This window comes from Geotrypetes seraphini, chromosome 3 (genome assembly GCF_902459505.1).
Source record: "Geotrypetes seraphini chromosome 3, aGeoSer1.1, whole genome shotgun sequence".
NCBI lineage: Eukaryota > Metazoa > Chordata > Amphibia > Gymnophiona > Dermophiidae > Geotrypetes > Geotrypetes seraphini.
This window is the reverse complement of record NC_047086.1, coordinates 386,752,363-386,775,962: the sequence shown is the minus strand read 5'-3', so window position 1 is coordinate 386,775,962 and position 23,600 is coordinate 386,752,363. Positions and strand designations below refer to the sequence as shown.

Genomic DNA, 23,600 nt, shown 5'->3' with positions numbered 1-23,600 from the left:
ACTGAGACGAGCATGTTATTCTGAAAGGTGGAATGGCTAGTAGTGTAGCAAAAAAATAAAAAATAAAAAAAGGGACGCAAGTTAATATTTCTGGTTAGACAGCAAATAGTAATGGACAGACAGATTTTCAGCTGAGAAGAAATACGATGGAACAGAAAGTCAAGCCTAAGTGTACTATTTATTGGAAAATAGTTTTTAGGGCAAAAATCCTCAGAGAGGAACAAAAGCATAAATGAATATTATCCCAGGACAAGCAGGCAGCATATTCTTGACTGATGGGTGACGGCACCGACGGAGCCCCGGTACGGACAATTTTAGAGTGATTGCACTCTAAGAACTTAGAAAGTTCTAGCTAGGCCGCACTGCGCGGCTGCGAGTGCCTTCCCGCCCGACGAAGGTGCGCGGTCCCCAGTTTCTTAGTTTCCGCAGAGCTAAGAAGACACGTGTTTCCAACGGTTGTTGGAAAAATTTTTTTTTCCGTCGCCTTCCCTCTCGCGCGTTATTTTTCTTCGTGAAATTCTTCACATTATTTTTTTCTTTCTTTTACTTGTAAAAAAAAGTCCATTTTTTTTCGACTTTTTTCGGTCGGCCCCGGAGGGGCCTGTTGGCACCATCGAAGCTTCGGGCTTCGATTTTGCTATGGCCGTTTTTCCCTTCATGCCCCCTTCACCGGGTTTTAAAAAGTGCCAGCGGTGTGCACGCCCTATTTCTTTGTCCGACCCGCATAAGTGGTGCCTCCAGTGTTTGGGTCCGGACCATAGGGCAGAAACGTGCACCCGCTGTAGATCTCTTCAAAAGAGAACTTTGAAAAATCGCCAGATTCAACAGCGGATTCTTTTCGGTGCCGCTATGGAAGTTCCACCGGCATCGACTCCGGCAACTTCCTCTAAGTCGACACCGGTGGTTTCGACACCGCAAGAGGTATCGTCGGTGTCGCACCCTGTAGGTAAGCCGGCTAAGAAGCCATCCCCTACTGTTCTTGGCCTACCAGTCGAACAAGCAGTGAGCCAAATCCTACAGACTGCGTGTCAGCCCCACAAACGCTCCGCTCCCATAGAAGTGACTGCCTCTTCATCGGCATCGACTTCGCCTGAGCGTCGAGCTGCACCGCAGGTACCGAGCAAGAAAAAAGCGGTACCGGTGCCATCGGGACCGTCTCTGGATGAGCGTATAGCATCCATCCTTCAGGTCCAGCATAAGGAGCAATTACAACACCTGCTCCCGGCTCTGCTAACTCCGAACCTTCCGGTGTCGGTCCCCACTGAGCCTACGGTACCGATCGTCGACCAGCCTATTTTGTCGGCATCGACGTTATCGGCACCGCTTAAATCTGCCTCTTCAATGTCTATGCCTATTTTATCGGCAGAGCCAAAGTCTCTTCGACGTACGGCTCACTCGGCCTCTGATCCGTACAGTCACCAGGTACGGTGTCGATGCGTTCAGGTAAATCGGTACGCAAAACCAGGCATGCCGAATCCTCTACTCCTCTATCTCAGGGCCATCTTCCATCGGTACGTGACCCTGATTTATGGGATGACTCTGATGATCCCCTCGGTACCGAGGAGGATTTTTCATCTGATGAGGAGGACCCACCGGTGCAGGATCCTGCTAGTAAGCCAGAGCACTCTTTCTTCACTAAATTTCTCAGGGAGATGTCAGACACCCTTTCTCTTCCCTTGGAGTCTGATTCCAAAAAGTCAAAAGCATTCCTCGAGGCTTTGGACTTTGACCAACCTCCCAAAGAATTTTTAAAGTTACCCCTTCATGATATTTTAAGGGAAACTTTTTACAAGAATTTGGAAACTCCTCTCACCATTCCAGGAGCTCCAAGGAAATTGGAATCGCTTTATAAAGTTATTCCTATTCCAGGGTTTGACAAACCTCAGCTTCCACATGAATCTTTGCTGGTGGAGTCAACCCTCAAAAAATCTGCAGGTTCTAGTGTGTATGCCTCTGTCCCTCCTGGCAGAGAGGGCAAGGCCATGGACAAATTTGGTAAACGGCTTTACCAAAATGCTATGTTGGCCAACCGTTCAGGTAACTATGCGTTCCACTTCTCCTTTTACCTGAAACATCTTATCCAGCAGATGGCCACTTTTCAAAAGTATATTCCTGACCGCAAGCTTTCTGCTTTTCAACAATGCCCTGCCAGTCTCTTGCAGCTCAGGAAGTTTATGGTCCGTTCCATCTATGACACTTTTGAACTGACATCCCGAGCTACTGCTATGTCTGTAGCGATGAGACGATTGGCATGGCTTCGCGTCTCAGACCTTGATGTGAACCACCAGGACCGCCTTGCCAATGCTCCCTGTCTGGGTGATGAGCTGTTTGGTGAATCTTTGGATACCACCACTCAGAAGCTTTCTGCCCATGAGACGAGGTGGGATACTTTATTGAAAAACAAAAAGAAACCCCCTCCTCCTCGTCCTTTTAGGCAGCAGACGCCGTATCAGAGGCGTTTTTCTGCTCGGCCAATTCAGTCTCATCCTCCTCAGCCTTGGAGGCAACGGCAGCAACAACAACAGGCTCGCCAACAACAGCCGCCTGCCATAAAGCCTGTTACTCAGCCTAAACCGACTCAGCCCTTTTGACTCGCTTCTCCAGGGCATTGCCAGTCTTCCTCCCTCATGTTCTCTTCCACAGCCCATAGGAGGTCGACTAAACATTTTTCTGACTCGATGGGAAGTAATCACCACCGACCAGTGGGTGCTCTCTAACATAGCCCACGGCTACTCCCTCAATTTTCAGACTCCTCCGCCATTAGGCCTGCCAAAAGAGTCTGCTTCCAACCAGTCTCAGTCCCTCCTTCTCGCTCAAGAGGTTCAATCCCTCCTTCTTCTCAATGCCATCGAAGAAGTTCATCAAGATCAGCGAGGTCAGGGATTTTACTCCCGGTACTTTCTAGTTCCCAAAAAGACCGGAGACCTCAGACCAATCTTAGATCTCAGAGATCTCAACAAATGTTTGGTCAAGGAGAAGTTCAAAATGCTCTCTCTGGCCACCCTCTACCCTCTTCTCACTCAGGGCGACTGGCTATGCTCCCTCGATCTAAAAGAGGCTTACACACATATTCCTATCCATCTGACGTCCAGGCAATATCTGCGCTTTCTCATCAATCAAAATCATTATCAGTACAAGGTGCTACCCTTCGGTCTGGCCTCCTCTCCCAGGGTATTCACCAAGTGTCTGATTGTGGTAGCGGCCTACCTCCGCTCTCACAATTTTCAAGTCTTCCCTTACTTGGACGACTGGCTGATCAAGGCTCATTCTCCTCAGGCGGTTCTGCTTGCCACCAACCAGACCATTCACTTCCTTCAACTGTTGGGTTTCGAAATCAATCTACCCTTCGCACCTCATTCCAACCCAGCGACTTCAATTCGTGGAGCCATTCTGGACACTGTTCTGATGAGGGCGTTTCTTCCATCCGACCGCCTTCAGACCATCCTTCATCTCTGTCGGCAGGTGTTTCAACGGATGACCATCTCTGCCAATCACATGATGGTGCTCTTGGGGCACATGGCTTCCACAGTACATGTCACCCCCTTCGCCCGTCTCCACCTGCGTACTCCTCAATGGACCCTAGCGACTCAGTGGTCTCAAGCGACAGATCCTTGCTCACTACACATATCTGTGACCTCGTCTCTTCGACAGTCGCTTCTTTGGTGGTTGACATCTTCAAATCTATCCAGAGGTCTACTGTTCCATCTACCTCCTCATCACTTTGTGATCACCATGGACGCATCCCCTTATGCCTGGGGGGCTCACTTGAACGAATTCCAAACTCAGAGGTTTTGGACTGCCCAGGAAAAGAAACACCACATCAATTTCCTGGAACTACGAGCGATGTTTTATGCCCTCAAGGCATTTCAACATCTTCTCTTTCCTCAAGTACTCCTCATTTGCACAGACAATCAAGTTGCAATGTACTACATCAACAAACAGGGAGGGACGGGCTCTCGCCTGTTGTGTCAGGAAGCCCAACGGATTTGGTCTTGGGCGACAGCTCATCATTTATTCCTGAAGGCTGTCTATATTCAAGGGGAGCAGAATTCCTTAGCGGACAATCTCAGCAGAATTCTCCAACCTCACGAATGGACTCTCGACCCCTTGACTCTCCAGTCCATTTTCGCTCAATGGGGCACTCCTCAAGTGGACCTTTTTGCAGCTCCTCACAATCATCAGCTGCCCCTGTTTTGCTCCAGACTCTACTCTCCTCACCGTCTGGCACCCGATGCATTTCTTCTGGATTGGACCAATCTCTTCCTATATGCATTCCCTCCTCTACCGCTCATGCTACGAACACTGTTCAAGCTCAGGAGGGAACAAGCCACCATGATTCTCATCGCTCCACGGTGGCCCAGGCAACATTGGTTCTCCCTTCTACTTCAACTCAGTTCCAGGGAACCCATACTTCTTCCACTGTTTCCTTCTCTGTTTACTCAGCATCAGCAGACACTACTGCATCCCAACTTACAGTCTCTGCACCTGACAGCTTGGTTTCTCTCGGGGTGACTTCGGCTCACTCACTCCTTTCTCAGCCTGTCCGTTCTATCATTGATGCTTTCAGGAAACCGGCCACTCTTCAGTGTTATCAACAGAAGTGGTCTCGGTTTTCTTCCTGGTGCCTCTTACATCACCATAATCCCATGTCTCTAGCGGTGGGACTGGTGTTGGACTATCTTCTTTCCTTGTCTGACTCTGGTCTAAAATCTACTTCCATCAGAGTTCATCTTAGTGCAATTGCTGCCTTTCATGAGCCAATTCATGAAAAACCCCCTCGGCTCATCCTTTGGTTTCTAAGTTCATGAGGGGCCTTTTCAATGTGAAACCACCTCTCAAGCCCTCTCCTGTGGTCTGGGATCTCAATGTGGTTCTTTCTGCTTTAATGAAGCCTCCTTTTGAACCTATGGCCACAGCGCATTTCAAATTTCTTACTTGGAAAGTGGTCTTCCTTATTGCTCTCACTTCTGCCAGGAGGGTCAGTGAGCTGCATGCACTAGTGGCCGATCCACCTTTCACTGATTTTCACCATGATAAGGTGGTCCTCCGTACACATCCAAAGTTTCTCCCTAAGGTTGTGTCTGACTTTCATCTTAATCAGTCCATTGCCCTACCTGTATTTTTTCCAAAGCCTCATTCTCATCCAGGTGAACAGGCTTTGCATACCTTGGACAGTAAACGTGCTTTGGCTTACTATCTTGAACGCACCAAACCTCACAGATCATCCCCTCAACTGTTTTTGTCCTTTGATCCTAACAAGTTGGGTCATCCTGTATCTAAACGCACCCTATCCAATTGGCTTGCTGCTTGCGTTTCATTCTGTTATGCTCAGTCGGGCCTGACACTGGAAGGTTCTGTCACGGGCCACAAGGTTAGAGCTATGGCAGCGTCTGTAGCTTTCCTCCGTTCCACTTCCATTGAGGAAATCTGCAAGGCTGCTACTTGGTCCTCAGTTCATACTTTTACATCTCACTATTGTCTGGATGCATTCTCCAGACAGGATGGACACTTCGGCCAATCTGTTTTACAAAATTTGTTTTCCTAATGGCCAACCTTCCCTCCATCCCTCTTTTTGTTAGCTTGGAGGTCACCCATCAGTCAAGAATATGCTGTCTGCTTGTCCTGGGATAAAGCACAGTTACTTACCGTAACAGGTGTTATCCAGGGATAGCAGGCAGATATTCTTGCGTCCCTCCCACCTCCCCGGGTTGGCTTCTTAGCTGGCTTATACTAACTGGGGACCACGCGCCTTCGTCAGGCGGGAAGGCACTCGCGCACGCGCAGTGCGGCCTAGCTAGAACTTTCTAAGTTCTTAGAGTGCAATCACTCTAAAATTGTCCGTACCGGGGCTCCGTCGGTGCCGTCACCCATCAGTCAAGAATATCTGCCTGCTGTCCCTGGATAACACCTGTTACGGTAAGTAACTGTGCTTTATGGAATTCATGAAGTAAAAAGGTGAGCAAAATCCAATCTTTTTGTCATATCAGACAAATCAAAGGATGAGAAAAGGTAGGAAAAAGGAAAGGCCTTGAAGTGGTGGACAAACAAGGAACTATAGGCCCTCTTCGAAGATTGTAAGTAACAATTTTTCTAAATATTCTAGAGAGAACACACAGCTTAGTGGCTTTTCAGCCTTGATGCCTAGTCTGTCAGTCACTGTCACTAGACAAGGGAACACTTATCAATAGATTGGATAAAGATGTGCAACTCAGCGTCCCGCAAACTTTGTCAAGCTACGGCACACTAAACGTAGTGGCCATGGCTCAAGGCACTAAGAAGTGTGCGGATGTCGACAAGATGTCACAAACATGCATGATGTCATCATGTTGACATCCACGTATGCGTGAAGGCCCTCCAGATGGACCTGAGCCGCCAGGTGCTGGCAGGGAAGATGCATAGAGAGAAGGAGAGGTGCTGGCTGATTGCCTACAGGATGTGCCTCTCGCTGTGAGAGGCACTTCCCGTAGGCAGTCAGCTGGCACTAGCGCCTCTCCTCCTCCTCCCCAGCGTCTCGCGGCACACCTGAAATTACAACCCCCCCCCTCCAAAAATTAAACTAAAATTATTTAGTAGCACAGGGAGGTCACTGAGACACTGGGAGGTCAACAGATAATTAAGATAGAAAAATGCACTTGTAGTAGATAATTTTATGTTTTAAATTAAGCGCATGGCAGGCTTTTTCATATATGTTTTAGCTTCTTATTTGTTATTTTGTATTAACATCGTGTTCATACATGTTTTATATTATATTTTTATAATGTTTGGAATGTTATACATCTTAAATAATAAAATGCTAGCCCATGCATGCGCAGTAGCGAAACGTGTTCCCTGATCCCTTTTCTGTCGGGATGTGGCCACACGACTGCGCATGCGCTAGATGGCGCGTTGAGGAGTCATAATGCAGACCCGGAAGAGCGAAGGAAGCCTCACACTGAGCAACTGTATTTACACTGTGCAACGAGCCTCTGCAACGGTCCCGGGTTCCTCTCAGCCCACCCTTCTCGCGGTCTGGCCGACTACCTTAGTACTTTGTCGCCGCCGCCACCCCCTTCCCTTCCCGCGGTCGACAAAACTCTTGCCTCCAGCAGCCGCCGCAGCACTGTAAACATGCTGTTTCGCGGCCTCTACTGCCTTCATTTGCTCTTCCGTTTCTCTGATGACGTCATCAGGGACACGGAAGAGCAAATCGGGGCAGTAGAGGCCGCGAAGCAGCGTGTTTACAGTGCTGCGGCGGCTGCTGGAGGCAAGAGGTTTGTCGACTGCGGGAAGGGAAGGGGGTGGCGGTGGCGGCAAGGGACTAGGGGAGCTGGCCAGACCGCGAGAAGAGAAAATTGCGTGAGCCACGAAGAGACAGGGAGGAACTGGGAAGAAGGAAGAGGGAAAGGGGCCTGCTTTGGGGTAAGGGTGTGCTTGGAGGCACACAACTTTGCTTGGGGGGGAGACAGAAGGGGGGCCACGGAGAGACAGGGAGGAACTGGAGCTGGAGAGGGAAAGGGGCCTGCTTTGGGGTAAGGGTGTGCTTGGAGGCACACAGCTGTGCTTGGGGGGGGAGACAGAAGGGGACCACGGAGAGACAGGGAGGAACTGGAGCTGGAGAGGGAAAGGGGCCTGCTTTGGAGAAGGGCTGTGCTTGGAGGCAGACAGCTTTGCTTGGGGGGGAGACAGAAGGGGGACCACAGAGAGACAGGGAGGAACTGGAGCGGGAGAGGGAAAGGGGCCTGCTTTGGGGGAGGGGTGTGCTTGGAGGCAGACAGCTTTGCTTGGGGGGGGGAGACAGAAGGGGGGCCACAGAGACACAGTCAGGGAGGAACTGGAGGGCCAGAGGGAAAGGGGTCTGCTTTGGGGGGGAGGGGTGTGCTGGGAAGCAGACAGCTTTGCTTGGGAAGGGAGACAGAAGAGGGACCACGGAGACACTGTCAGGGAGGAATTGGAGGGGTAGAGGGAAAGGGGGCTGCTTCGGGGGGAGGGGTGTGCTGGGAGGCAGATCATTTTGCTTAGGGGGGGGAAGACAGAAGGGGGGCTACGGAGAGACAATTAGGGAGGAACTGGAGGGGGAGAGGGAAAGGGGGCTGCTTTCTAGCACCCGTTAATGTAACGGGCTTAAAGACTAGTTCCATATATGTTATTATCTTATGCACTGTGTCTATGATATTTTTATTTTCCTTGCTTTCATATTTAAATTTGAAATATTTTACGTTTTTTATATGCTTGTCATCTCTCCATGTGGGTGCAATTTCTATGATCGACATGCTTAATTGGTTAAAATTTGGTAGTAATGCATTCATATTTATTCCCTGTCTCTTTCTTAACATCCCTAGCATCATCTTATCCCAGCTCTCTTCCCTCCTGTCCTTCCATGGTTCCATCTCTCCTCCTCCATCTCCATGGTCTAACATTTTGCTACCTCTCTTTTCTGTTTTTCTTCTTCTCTCCCCCCTTTATGCTGAACAATGAAATGGAGAAAAAAGAGAGAGATACTGCTTCTCTCTGCCTTCTATCCTCTGCCTTCCATCCATAGGCCTAACATTTCTCCCTCCCTCCCATCCCTAGTTCCAACTTCTCTCCCTTTCTCTTCCCAATTGCCTCCCATCCCATCTCTCCCCTTGTCTGCCAACAGTTCTCCCTTCAAGTATCTCTTTCCCTCTTCCTCCACAGCACCCCAGGTAAAACTTCTCTCCCTTCAGACCATTGCCCACCATCTCTCTCTCTCTGTCCTCTGTTTCTGGCCCCATAAGCTCTCCCCCAGGCACAATCTGGCACTTCTTTTAATACCCTTCCCCCCAAAAAAAACCCCCAACATCCAGGAGGCTTCCTCGGTCCAGCATGTTCTCCCCCTTCTCTTTGCGCCCATGCATCTCTACCTCACTCCTCTCCCACCACCATGTCCAATAATTCTCTCTCTGTCTCCGTCCCTCCTCTCTCTGTCCAACAGTTCTCCTCTTTCTTTATCGCCCCAATTGCACCATCTCTTTTCTCTCTCCGACACCCAATTCTCCCTTTCTATTATCTCCCTCATCTCTGCATCTCTTTCCCTCACTCCCTCTATTCTTCCATCTTATGGCTCATGCTCCCCTCTATCTTTCCCTTCATTCTGTGTCCTAATTTCATGCCCCTCCCTCCTTCCTTCCATCATTTTTCCTAAGTTTATGCTCCCTCCCTCTCAAGTCTCACGCCCTTCTCCCTTTCTACCTTCTGGGCCGCGGGTGTTTACCTCTTCCTTACTCTCTCCTCCATCTTGAGGCGTTCACTCGAAGCCGCAGGCAGCGGCTCCCACGCACCCCCCGCGGCTGATCTGGAAGCATTCCTTCTAGACGCCAGTCTCCCTTTTCCCTTCTGGGCCACGGATGTTTACCTTTTTCCTGCTCCCTCCTCCGTCTTGCAGCGTTCACTCAAAGCCGCGGGCAGCGGCTCCTACGTGCCTCCTACGGCTGATCTAGAAGCGTTCCCTCTGACGTCACGACATCAGAGGGAACGCTTCCAGATCAGCCGTAGGAGGCACGTAGGAGCCACTGCCCGCAGCTTTGAGTGAACGCTGCAAGATGGAGGAGGGAGCCGGAAAGACGTTAAATAGCTGGGGGCGGCAGAAGGAAAACACCACATTGTCCTCGAGTGCGAGTGGAGCCGCACAAAATTCTTCACGGGACCGCATGCATCCCGTGGGCTGCGGGTTGGACACCCCTGATCTACACAGAGCCAGGGGTCTGAACATTTGGCAGACCATGGGATCATCCCCTTGATCGAGGGCCACCACTGTATCTGGTGCTCAAGCACCTGCCTGCAATCCCACATCTTTCAACAGGGAGGGTTCACTCTGTGACAAGGGCATAGCAACAGACCCTTTATCCTCTGAAAGGCCCAACAGATCTTGGCCAGCCTTTGAAATTTAGGCAGATGCGCCCTGGGAGCCCCAGCCCCCTCATGCGTCTCCTAGTACGCTGCCAGATGCCCCATTGGGATTTCAGCCACCCTGAAAGCTCTCCACATTAGACTGACAAATACTGGAGAAAATGCCATGTTAGGAAGCACCGAGTATCTTTTAGATGACTCCAACTTGTGTCTCTTGAGCTATGCAGCCTCCACGACCCTGCGTTTATGATTACCATCATTACAGAGCTCTAGAAGGAATTTAGTCCCAACCAAAAGTCTCCCTGACCATTCCTTGGCCCTAGACAGCAAAAGAAGGCTAAGCCAACCGTTCCTATCCCCCTTCATGTACTATACGGCATGTGGTGCAAGGGAGCTCTTCAGGCGCATCCAGCACAAACCTCGCATGAATTAGAGCAGGGGTGCCAAACTCAATCACATAAGGGGCCAAAATCTAAAACACAGGCAAAGTCGTGGGCCGAATGTTTTATTAAGATACTTAGTCTTAGTAGAAGTATAGATCCTTCCTCACCCTGAGACACCATTCCAGCGATTCACCTGGTTATTTTCACCTCATAGATATTACCATACTTAATCCCAACTTTATTCAAATAGTCATTCTAGGCATAGGCAGAGTAACACTTTTTTGTTTTTTTTTTGGGGGGGGGGCAAAGCTCCGCCCCAGACTCCACCCCATAGTAGTACTAATTGTAATACCATTTTTTCCATTCATTTTTCATATATACACACAATATAATCTTATTAACAGCACATAATGATTAATCACAAAATTAAACTACACAAAGCACACCGTATGCTTCTCAACATTCATTCCTACCAGAACACAGATAACTCCTATACAAATATGGGACCACAAACTTAAAGTACTAATATATACAAATAAACCCTAAGATGCAAGACTCTGCATGCAGTACAACTCCCAGAGCAACAGAAACAAATGCGGATTTAAATTCTCAAAACTGACACAATTCACTCACTAAATTGAAAATGAAATCATGTCTGGTGATTTTGTTTTTAAACCATTTTTTCACAGTCTCTAGCTACACTTCCTTCTGTCTGTGCTCTTAACTGTGACATAGTTAGTTCTAATATTAGACAGCTAGGATGTCTGGAAATTTTCCCTTTACCCTAAGATAGTGAATTTATATCTTGCAATTCTAATGCTTTGCGTATATAATTTATGGATGATTTGATAGATCTTTGTATATTGTGGGGTTGATGAACTCAGTTTTTCAAGGCCATTTTACAAAATCTTTTAAGAAGACAGCTGCTGAGTTCACACAAACAGTACTGGCCTAAGAATATAAGAATAGCCATATTGGGTCAGACCAATGGTCCATCTAGCCCAGTATCCTTAACGTGACCATTTATTTTTTTCATCAAAACGGGACATCTATTTATCAGTACCGCCTTCAATCCCACCCTAGCCCCACCCCAATCCCGCCTTAGCCCCACCCCCATTTTTCATGTACACATAATATCAAATTAGTTCATAATGATAACCATAAAATTTAAAAAAACACAAAGCACAAAAAATGTTAATTATCATTTATATTTGGGGGGTTTTCAAAGATGTCAAGGCAGATGAGTTTAAAATATGCAATGTCACCTCAGTAACTATAGAAAAATAGACAAATATAGTGCAAAATATAGACAGGTGATATAAATTCTCAAAACTGACACATTTTGATCACTAAATTGAAAATAAAATCATTTTTCCTACCTTTGCTGATTAGCAATTTCATGAGTCTCTGGTTGCGTTTCCTTCTGACTGTGTATCCTTTCTTTCATTTCTTTCTTTCTTTCTGCATTAAGGCCCAATAATTGTCCCTTTCTATTCCCTCCCTCCTTCCTTCCTGTGGTCTTAGTGCCCCCAGTGCTCCTTCCTATGTCCTTAGTGCCTCCTTCCTATGTCTTTAGTACCCCTTCCCATGTCCTTAGTGCCCTCCAGTGCCCCTTCAGGGGGCACTAAGGACATAGGAAGGAGCACTGGGGGCACTAAGGCCACAGGAAGGAAGGAGGGAGGGAATAGAAAGGGACAATTGTTGGGCCTTAATGCAGAAAGAAAGAAAGGATACACAGTCAGAAGGAAACGCAACCAGAGAATCATTAAATCGCTAATCAGCAAAGGTAGGAAAAATGATTTTATTTTCAATTTAGTGATCAAAATGTGTCAGTTTTGAGAATTTATATCACCTGTCCTTAGTGCCCCATCCTGTGTTCTTAGTGCCCCCAGTGCTCCTTCCTATGTCCTTAGTGCCCCTTCCTGTGTCCTTAGTGCCCCCAGTGCTCCTTCCTTTGTCCTTAGTGCCCCCAGTGCCTCCTTCCTATGTCCTTAGTGCCCCTTCCTATGTCCTTAATGCCCCCCAGTGCCTCCTTCTCATGTTCTTAGTGCCCCCAGTGCTCCTTCTTATGTCCTTAGTGCCCCTTCCCATGTCCTTAGTGCCTCTCCCTTGCCAAATTCAGCCTAACTGCCTGCCTCCCCTTCACTGCCTTCCAGTCTTTGTTCCACCCCCCTCCCCCGAAGCCAGCCAGCCAGCCAGCCTCCCTCCCTGCCGCAATGAATATGAGAAAGCTGAACTGCAGGTAGAACTTCTGCCTGTCTGTCTGCCTCCCTCTCTCCGAAGCCTACCCGATTCTTCTGCTCACCCCCCCACCCAGTCCACCGCCGCCATCCGCTGCTACTTCCTGCCCTTGCTGCAACAACCGCAGGAAAGGTATGTCCTGGCGCCGGCCCAGAAGCCTTCTCCCTGACATCAATTCTGACGTCGGAGAGGAAGTTCCAGGCCAGCCAGGCAGCTGTTAAAGAAGAAGATCAGCAGTTCCAGAGCTCCCCATAAGGGCTCCAGGAGCCTCCCTGCTACCACCACAGTAACCAAACTTAAGAGAGATTCCCAAATGTGTATTTCCACTACCCCATGTGTGACTAGTGGGAGAGAAGAGGTAACCAGCGGTTACTGAGAGTCTAAATTCAGTATCTATCCCAAAGGAGAATAAATACAAAATTATTACAATGTCAGCATATAGATTTTACCACCACACTAGTGCTGGTTAGGGCAGCCAAAAAGTGCTGCCGGGCAACAGGAAGATAATGGTTCATTCTGCGTTTTTAAGGATTGAAAACACTGCCACAAAACCCAGTCCTTGGCCAGTCCGTGCAGCTACTACAAACACGGGGTCTCCTTCATTATCTAGCACCAGGTCCCCGAATCTCCTCTCCACGGCGACAGCTTTTGCCGCCACTTTTCACCTTTCTTGGCTCCCAATCTGACGGGCAAGGAGAGAAGTTCAGCAGTGCAGCCTCGGAACACTTTGGGGGAAAACCGTGGCCCTCTCCATTGCTGAGCAACACCCGGAGTTCCATCCGGGCTCCACTGAGGAGTTCATGAATTCGTCCAGGCGACGTGGCTCAACTCCAGACGAGTTACATGAGTTTCCCTCATCGCCTAGCCCTGCCGGATTTCTCTGGTGCCTCACACTCTTCCACAGGCCGTGCTTTTTCCTAAGCTCTGTGCCTGTGCTTCCGCTTTTGTTCAGGCGGCGGGCAGGTAAGCAGGGAGAGAGCCCATTCTCCCGCGATCGCCTGTCCTGTTGTCCCCACACACAGCTTCGGGACGCCATCATTGAAAACAGGACATTTCAGCATCCCAAAGTGTGCGTGGGGACAACAAAGACAGGGGATCAGAAAAAGGGACGGTCCCATTCAAAACGGGACATATGGTCACCTTAAGTATCCCATTTCCAACAGTGGTCAATCAAGGTCACAAGTATCTGACAGAAAATCAAATAGTAGCAACATTCCACCCTACCAATTGCAGGGCAAGCAGTGGCATCCCCCATGTCTATCTCAAAAGCAGACTATGGATTTTTTCTCCAGGAACCTGGCCAAACCTCTCTTAAATCCTGTCATGCTAACTGCTGTTACCACATCCTTCGACAATGAGTTCCAGAGCTTAACTATTTGTTGACTGAAAAAATACTTCCTTCTACTGGTTTTAAAGGTATTTCTATGTAACTTTGTACTTTTTGAAAGAGTGAAAAAATCGATTCACTTTTACCCATGCTACAGCAGTAGGAATTTTGTAGACCTCAATCATATCTCCCACCCACCCCCACCCCCAAGTCTTCTCTTTTCCAAGCTGAAGAGCTCCAACCTCTTTAGTCTTTCCTCATACAAGAAAAGCTCCATTCCCTTTATCATTTTGGTCACTCTTCCTTGAACCCTTTCTAATTAAGAAATGTCATACCCAACTCTTGTAGCTTATCCCATATCTTGTGAGCAAGCTCTGACCGGGCTGAGAGAGGGAGCTCAGGTAGCAGAGAGCCACAACTGCGCAGAAGAAGCAACGCCTGGTTACCGCTGGGATAGCCTGCAACACAAAATTAAAAGCAAAATATAAGCACAGCAAAAGTACCCCCCTCTTTCATGAACCAAGTTAGCATTTTTTATCCAATGCTCATATAATTACTATGAACGTTAGAACTTTTACTGCTGTGGCCATCGATAAAAAAACATTAAAGCGGGGTTACATAGGTAGTCATATAAAGAAATAGATTATTAAAAAATTAATTCAATTTCCTTCATGAAGCACTGAGTAACCTTTTTATTTAAACTGAAATTTTACATGAACAAGAAATTGTAAATACAATCACATCAAGGAACAAATTGCCACAGTTTTTGAAGGCTGAAGCCAAACAAATTTTTGTAGGGCAGATTTTCAAAAAGGTATCATGCTATAGCAATTTAAAAATATAGTTAGCCTACTTCTAGAAATGCAAAACACAATTGTTTGGGGGTTTTTTTCCCCAAGTATGAGAAAACTTAATATTTGTTGTTTTAATCTCTTAAAACTACTAAAACAAAGCACTAGATTTTACTTTATATACAGCATTCTCCTACATACGCAAATATACATAATTGAACATTATGTCATTCAGATAATAATTAATGTCTCTGTCAGGTGCTCATCCCTTCTTCCTATAGGAAACAGGAGCTCCCCAGCACAGGGGTAGATTACTTAATCGATATTCTTCCACACATCCCTGGTGGGCCAAGTGCTTTTGGAAGTAAGGACCAGTTGCACTGTAGCCAAAGAAGAATGAATACAGAAAGTCCTTCTGTGAAGAAGAGAAGGGAGTGAGAACACACAAGAGTCTTGAGCCCTGAAAAGTCAATCACTAAGCAGCACAGGACCAGGCAGGAAGCGCCAGGAATGATCACGCAAAAATAGTATCCCCACCCCCTTGGTCTTAGATCCTCCTCTGTAAGAAGTCAAAAAAATTTGTGGGTAGCACAAATTAATAAAAGGTTATCATGCCTGGGTCAAATATGGGTTTCTTGTATGAAAAGCACATCTGCCCGCAGGCGTTGTGCCTCTCGGAAAAGAAGGGATCGCTTAGTAGGATATACTCATTGAAATTTTTTTTTACAATACAAGGTTGTGTCCTAATTCGATACATACTAGGAGTCTAATACCAATAAGCATAAAATAGAGTTCAGAGATTAAAGTTTGCCATAGTAATCCTCAACACATTGCCTTCCAAGACTCACACTGGCTCCCTGTACAAACACGCATATGCTACAAATTCTACTGCACGCTATTCAAAGCCCTGAATGACGATGGATCAACCTTTTGTAGGGTGGAGACAGGGACCAAGCTTGCAGGACGGGGACTGAGCTTGAGGGGATGGGGCAGGGACGAGGACAAGCTCACCCTACAAACTGTCAGATCCCACCCGCACAAGCCTCGAATAGTTATGATTTTATACTGAACTTATTTTATTAAAGTATAAAAAGAGACTATCTGTACAAATGTCATTTTATAATCACAAATAATACAGAGCAAGGATCAACAAAACCCCTGTCTCCCCTCCCTTTCACAAATAACCCCTCCACTATTGTGAAAACTGAACAAACCAAATTACTACAGAATGCTACATAGAAAAGTCACACATGGCAGGAATAATGCTAGGGGAGTGCAACTAGGGCAATTGCCCCCTGGTCAGAGAGAGTGAGCCCTAAGCTAGCTGGAAGCTAAAGAAGCACAGCCTGGGCTTTTCAGTCCCCAGTTATGTTTAATACCAGCTCTAGCAGGATATATATTTCAAATCTGAAATATTCTGGTAATTTTATTCTTTAAATCACATTGGTCTCATGCTTTGGTTTTGGGTTCCTTCTGTCTTCATTGTGGTATGGCTGGCTCCTGAAGATAAAATAGGCCCAAGAGGAGCTGGTGAGGAGATGCCGAGTCTGACATGGGCACAATTTTTTTTTTACCACAGGAGCAAGACTTTTCACCGCTTCCACGGGGTGGTGAAAGGTCTTGTCCCCATTCCCGCTGGGCGGTGAAAGGTCTTGTCCCCTTTCCTGCGGTAAATCAGTTGCAAATGTCCCCATTACTGCGGTGACCACTGAGCGATTGAGTCGGTGAGTTTGAAAGCAAATCATTTGCATGCAAACTTGATAGTGAATCAATCGCTGTTTGAAAATCAGCCAACAGCGATTGAGTCGCTATCTTTAGTGAATCAGGCCATAGTCCATAATTTCTTCTAACCACATCATCCTGCATGATTGTACACAGGTTAAAACAGGCATCTCTCAAAATGATAACAGTTTCCATACTAGTGTACTCCATATTGACAAATTAAGGCCCCCTTTCACAAAGGTGATTATCTTGGCAGGGTGCAGCAATCGCTCTGACACCCAGAGGAATTCAATAGGCATTGGAGTATTTCACACACAGCAACCATTAGGAGTAAGGTCAGTAAAAGAAGCTTCTATAAAGGGCAGAGATGTCCCCATTTAATGCTCTAGCAGACCAGCTCTGAAAATAAGTTGGCAATAAGGTCAAAACCCAGACATCAGAATAAACACAATATTTTCCTATGGAAAAATAACAGCACCAAACCACAAATAAGTTTAAAAAAAGCACAGCAACCTTCTCAAAGACAAATAGCAATTAAGGGCCTCTTACGAAGCCGATCTAGCGAGTGCCGCATGGCAATAGCCCTGAAGCCCTTTAAATCCCTATGGGCTTCAAGGCATTTACCTCGGGAGCCCATGCTATCGGGCTTGAAAAAAAAAGAGGCTCTAAATTGGCATTAATTGGGGGGGTAATTAAAGAAGCCTGAAAAGAAATCATACTATCATAAAATGTAATTAATGAAAAAAACACACACAAAAACTTTTACCTGTCCTACAGATGTCATGAAAGACTTTTTGCAGCAGGGTTCTGGTAATGCGACCAGTTCTCCGGACAGAGCTGTCTAGTTTATTCAAAGCCCAATCAAAATGCTGTGCCTGCTTGGTCCAAATGGGAGTGTTTGCTATCTCCTGGGTGCTGCCCTCCTGCGGATGTACCACTGTATGAAGCCATACTTGGTTAAGAGTCGACCTGTTAAAAAATTATACAAACCGCCATGACATTTCAAACACAAAAGCTGCAAAACTATCAAGTCCACCAGAGTCACTAACTCCAAAAAATATTCATGCACAAACTAAACTGGCAGGTACTCAAAGCAAACCATACTAACAACCGTGAAACACAAAATTCATGAAATTAGACATAAAAATGTCTATTTGCTAGTCGGTTTCTCTCTAAAGAAAGGAGATCCAGTACAAGACTGATGCCGAGGCCATAGAGTATAAAGTGACTGGAATGAGGAGAGGCCTAATGGTTAGAGCAGCTGCCTCAGCACTCTGAGGTTGTGAGTTTGATTCCAACTGCAGCTCCTTTTAAATAAACTGAAAGAAAAATACTTGTGGTTTTAGTAATCACAGACAACCAACTGACAATAGAAAAACATATATTGTTAAGAGCTAACAACTATACAAAGCAGTGTATCGCAAACTGTGTGCCACAGCGAGATTCCGGGTGTGCCGCGAGACGCCAGCAAGGAGAGCCATCGGCGCCTCTCCTCCTCCAGCACCCCACCCCACCAATGTAATAATAGCAGGCTCAGGATGCCCTCCAGCTGCGGCTTCAAAAGGTTTGCAGGGGACTGATATAAAGTATATGAACAAAAAGCCTCTTATTTCATCCGCTAAGGTAGGCTAGATAGAAAAGCAGCAAACAGCTTCTGAACTCCCATCACAGCTTCTGCTCCTGCCTTTCAGGGAATAATTTTATAAGAGGCACCAAAGTTAAGGCACTTACGTAAGTTAGACGCTGCTACCGTGTTTCCCCGAAAATAAGACCTACCCCAAAAATAAGCCCTAGCATGATTTTCGTGGTAGGTCTTAATATAAGCCCTATCCCCGAAAATAAGCCCTAGTCGTAGGCAGACGGACCCAGCGAGAAGTCTGTGAGTGCTGCTGGCCCGATGCTCCTCTGCAGCAAGGTATTTATGGTTCACGGTTGGTGGGGATCAGTTAGGAGGGAAGGATAGAGGGTCAGTGGGGGTTCAGAGGTTTGGTTGCGCGGTGGGTGCTCAAGGGTTCTGCTGCACGAGGGAAGGATGGAAGCTGGGCAAGGGTTCTGCTGCACAGGGTGATGGGAGGGAGGGAGGGATGGAAGCTGGGCAAAGGGTTCTGCTGCACAGGGGGATGGGGAGGAAGGATGGAAGCTGGGCAAAGGCGTCAGCCATTTAGAGAGCAGCACGGGGCCGAGCAGGAAGCAGGAAGAGCTCAGCCCTGTCGGGTGTGCCGCTGGCCACCAAAAAGGAACGGGACATTGAGGCTCAGCACGGAGGAGGGCGCGAAACGATCGCTCCTGCCCCGTACACTGCTGGACCACCAGGAATTAAAAGTGGCAGTTAAGGGGGCGCCCGGAGGCGGGGAGGGGGGGAGGGCTAAAAAAAAAAGTAAGACGGACGGGAGACAGGAGGCATCCCTCCTGTCCCGGTCTACCGTATCGTCCGGGAGGGGGTCGGGTTGATGACCTGAATACAGGACGAGACCCCCATTTGTGGGCCATTTTTTTGGCCCAAAAACCTCATCCTATATTCGAGTATATACGGTAATAATCTTAGAGATCTTATAAAATGAAAAATTAAAGGATAACCATAAGTAAAAGATAAAATAGCAGGTGTAACGTGACTAATAAGAATTGCAGCCATGGGGTGTTATGCCCCACTAGCAGCAATCTGAAGATCTTATACACATTAAGTAATATATGGTGAAAATCCCTTGTACAGCTTGACACTCGAATGTGCAGAAATCTTTTGAGCTACAGACTAAAACATCTGCTCCTCTACAAGCAGGCAGAGTAGTCCCTTTGAACTGGGATCTCCAACACTGCACAAAGGCTTGTGCAGATGAGGACTGAGCTTGCAGTTAAGAGGTGATAAGCTCAGGAATAATTTTTACAAAAAGGGTGGTAGATGTGTGGAATAGTCTCCCAGTAGAAGTGGCAGAGACAAAGACTGTGCCTGAATTCAAGAAAGTGTGGGACAGGCATATGGGATCTCTTAGGGAGAGGAGGAGAATAAGACCTACCCCGAAAATAAGCCCTAGCAGGATTTTCAGGGTAGGTCTTAATATAAGTCCTACCCCCAAAATAAGCCCTTGTCCTGGGATTCACCAGCAGTTCCCCTTCTCTCCCTCCCATCCCTTGTGCAGCAGAACCCTTGAGCAAGCACCACCCCCCCCCCTGAGCACCCACCGTGCAATTGAACCACTATCCGTCCCTCCCTCCCAACTGAACCCTGCCAACCACAAGCGAGCCCTAGTACATACTTCCCTAAGCAGTGTCAGGCCGGCAGCACTCTAAACATGCTTCTTCGGCCTTGTCTGCCCATGAACTCACTCTGCTGCATTACTGATGACAGAGTGGATTCACAAGTGGACAAGGCTAAAGCAGCCTGTTTAGAGTGTTGCCGGCCCAGTATGTAGGGCTCACTTGCGGTGAGCGGGATTCGGATGGGAGGGAGGGAAGGATGGGGGTTCAGGTGCAAGGGGTGTGCTCGCTCAAAGGTTCTGCTGCACAAAGAATGGGAGGGAAGGGAAACTGGGCAAGGGTCCTGCTTCACAAGGGATGGGAGGGAGGGAAGGATAGAAGCTGGGTAAGGGTCCTACTGCACAAGGGATGGGAGGGAGGGAGGGGAGGATAGAAGCTTGGCAAGGGTCCTGCTGCACGAGGGAGGGAAGGAAAGATGTTGCACATGTGGGGGAGAAAATGGATAGAGAAAGAATTGGGGTGAAGGAGAGGAAGGGAGATATGATCATGTATATACCCTGAAAATAAGACCTAGTGTGGTTTTGGGGCCTAAAATTAAAGGCACTGTCTTATTTTCGGGGATACAAGGTACTTGATATTGCAGATAGGTAGACTGGATGGGCCATTTGTCCTTTTACCTGCCATCATGTTTCTCTCACCCCTGTCCTCCCTGAACCAACATCTCATCTGAGTCCTCCCTGAGCCAGCGTTTCCTATCCTCTCCAGCATCTCTCTCTCTCTCTCCTTCCCCCCTCAAACCAGCATTTCATATTTTTCCTAGCCCCACCCCCAAGCCAGGATCTCTTACACGCAATCTCATATGGCATTTTCTCCAAATGGAATTACTGGTCTAAGGCTCCCCCTGTGTACCACAGTAATGCCAATTCCAATAAGCAACCTGCTGCCAGCTTCCCTCTACCATGGTCCCACCTGTGAAGAAAGCAGAAGTGACATCATTAAGGGTGGAACCAAGGTAGAGGAAAGCCTCCAGAGCCCACACAGGCTGCCTGAAAATGTTGCTAGCAGCAATTCAGGCTGCAGATGCCAAATTCTGCAGAATTCTGCCAGGTATACACATATAGGACTTATTTTGTACCTAGACCATGAAGGATTAAGCAACTTGCCCAGCACTGGGATTCAATCCCATAACCTACTACTACATTTATTATTTCTATAGTGCTAACAGATGCACATAGCGCTGTACATCTTTTAAGTTCCAATATTCTTCCTATCTTATCCTAACCTATTATTACCCGATGTGTTTTCCCTTTGATGTCAATTTCTAACAAAAAACAACATTGTAACTTTTCCCCTTTCTTCCCACCCCCTCCTGTTTGTCTAATTTTGTCTGTCTTTTGAGTGACTATTATAAACTAAATGTATTACCACATTCTGAGGGTTTTTAACACTGTACATCGCTTAGATGTTATTATAAGCGATCCATCAAATAAAGGTCAAACTTGAAACTTGAAACTACATTAAACACAATCTAAGTTATGACAGACACATAGGACATAGGATTAGGGCAATCCTATGGCTCCAGAAAAAGGACAGATTGAGATATTCGGGTTTTACTTCCATTGAAAGCAATGGAAGTAAAACTCAGATGTCTCAATCCACACTTCTTTTTCTGGAGCCATATGGTAACCCAACATAGGGTGGTTCAATATATGGTGCTCATGAAGGGACAAACAAGGGAAGAATAAGTAGTAAGGGTACGGGCTAACAAGGGAATGAGAACAGACATAGTGTATTGCAAGGGTGCTGAGGCAGCAGCTTTACCAACTAAGTGATTCCTCATCTACAAACCATGGAATCTGTATTCATCTAACAACAAACAAAAAAGGGAGATACCGCAGCAGTAATGGTCAAGATGCCAAGTTCTTAATAAGAAGCAAAACTTTAATTGCAATCATTAAAACATAAAGCAGTTTGTGTCCTGGTATGGTCCAATTGTGTGGAAAACCGGGACCGGACACTTTTGCTTTTGACTCTATACCGCAGTCTTGTTTGGTTTATTCAACCATGTTATTTCCAGTTGTTAATCCTTATGGTTCTCTCAAGCGCAAGCTTTACTCCACTTTAGGACTCTTGAGGAAGGAGCATTTTCGAAACACGGACCGTGTCAGGTCCCGGACGGTTTTCCACACAACTGGACCATACCAGGATGCAAACTGTTTTATATTTTAATGACTGCAATTAAAGTTTTGCTTCTTATTAAGAACTTGGCATCTTGAACATGATTGCTGCAGTATCCCCCTTTTTTGTTTGTTGCTTGACTTTTTTTTTTTTTTTTTTTTTACTGCAGTTTAGTTGGATTTTTATTTTTTTATTTTTTGCTTGTGTTTGTAGTGAGGGAATGAGAACAGAGGTAGTGTATTGCAAGGGTGCTGAGGCAGCAGCTCTACCAAGTAGGTCATTCCTCACCTACAAACGATGGAATCTGTATTCATCTACCATCAAAGTTTACTTATCTATATCAGAGTTGTCAAAAAGAGACACGAGCTGCAGTGACGTCAATAACAAGCAGCTCCCTAAACAGAAACCAAGGACAGGAACAACCACTGACGCCAGAAGCCGTTTAGATGACGTCAGAAACAAACGCGAAGCACGCGCGGAAAAACGGTTCTAAGACCCGGCAATCACGAGAGGGAGCGCGCGCGAGGGGCACCCATTCCAAACCCTGCGCGACGCTCGCCTACCTACGTCACAGCACACGCGGGCTCTCCAAAAGCCGGCTGCGCGCTCACTCACCTGCACAGCAACGCTCTGGCGGTAGCAGTGGGCCGCCAAGTTGATCTGCCTAAGCCGAACCGAACTTCGCACCCGGTGGCACCAGCCACAGGGCAGGAGGCAGAGACCCCGAGTAGCCGCGCGGACCTCAAGAGAACAGCCATAGTCACCACGCCGGCCAGGGGCTAGAGAGAGAAGGACAGGGTAGCAGCACGTGACACCACAGGGCTCGCTCGGCAGCCACCACACGAAAGGGGGAGCTTAGAGCTCTTGCCTACGTCAACGCGCCTTCTAGGAGGATAGAGAACAGTAAATGGGTTTAGACTAATTGTTAATTAGAATATAATCGGGGCCCAGTACGGTTTCAGTCGGTTACAGCTCATTTCATTTACTTATTTTTTTCCAGCAATATTTCACTGCCCTCCCCAAACAGTTCGGAAAGTGGAACATTCACCACGATATTGGCCAAGCAACTATTCTACCGGAGTTTTTCATGTGGGCCAACTAGTATCATGCCCAGAAAAATTAAGAATATGAAGGTCACATAACAGAACTGGCCAAGCGGAGTTTGCACCTGAGCCAACTAGTATGATCAGAAAAGATGTCATATAATAGAACTGACAAAGATGTGCTCACATAATCTGATTTTATTTAAAGCTGCAGATTTTCCCATGAATCGCTTTGCACTTGCTGGTTAGTTTATTGACCAGAAAATGCAATGAGTTATTTTAACAGTCTGTGATTTTGTTCAGTTAAACTAATCTGCAAATCAATGTAAAGGTTATGCTTTCCAGTTTGCTTTTCTGCTCCCTTTTTTAGATTCTGACCAGATCGGTCTATTGAACCTGTAAATTATGCCCACCAACCAGCAGATGGAGACAGAGACCAAGAGCTTGTGCCTTTTGCTCTATAGGGCACAAGGTAGCCTTATATTGTTTAGAACTAGTCCCTTTGCTAAGTTCCTGGGTCCACCAAAAAAAGCTTTTCTGAGTGGAGAGTGGATGTTATTGAGCCTGCCAAAACAGATAGGGGAAATACTTAGAGTGCCTGGCTACAATTCAGTGTATTGTAAACTGCTTTGGCTGACTCTCATGATGAAAAAAAGGCAGTTAATAAATCCAAATACCCCCTCCCCTTTTTACAAAACCGCAAAAGCATTTTATAGCGCAGGCCGGCGCACTGAATGCTCTGCGCTACTCCTGACACTCATATTTATTTAATCATTTTCTAGCTGTTATCCCCAAGGAGCTCAGAAAGAGTTACAGGTTTAACATACATAATTTCTATACAAGTTTTTTTAATTATTTTATTTATTAATTTCAGTCT

The 23,600-nt window shown here is 46.8% G+C and overlaps 1 protein-coding gene across 1 annotated transcript in view; it reads right to left on the bottom strand.

The window, feature by feature from the left end:
* The window catches only part of LRPPRC (leucine rich pentatricopeptide repeat containing), a 318,251-nt gene extending 295,702 nt beyond the window's left edge, over positions 1 to 22,549 (bottom strand). Inside the window, exons 1-3 of the mRNA XM_033937468.1 lie at positions 22,296 to 22,549; positions 17,077 to 17,279; positions 14,133 to 14,255 (exon numbers count right to left, since the gene is read on the bottom strand). Coding sequence (XP_033793359.1) covers positions 14,133 to 14,255; positions 17,077 to 17,279; positions 22,296 to 22,438 — 469 coding nt within the window. The 5' untranslated portion in view covers positions 22,439 to 22,549. The remainder of the gene's footprint in view (positions 1 to 14,132; positions 14,256 to 17,076; positions 17,280 to 22,295) is intronic.
* Between the last annotated feature and the right edge of the window lie 1,051 nt (positions 22,550 to 23,600).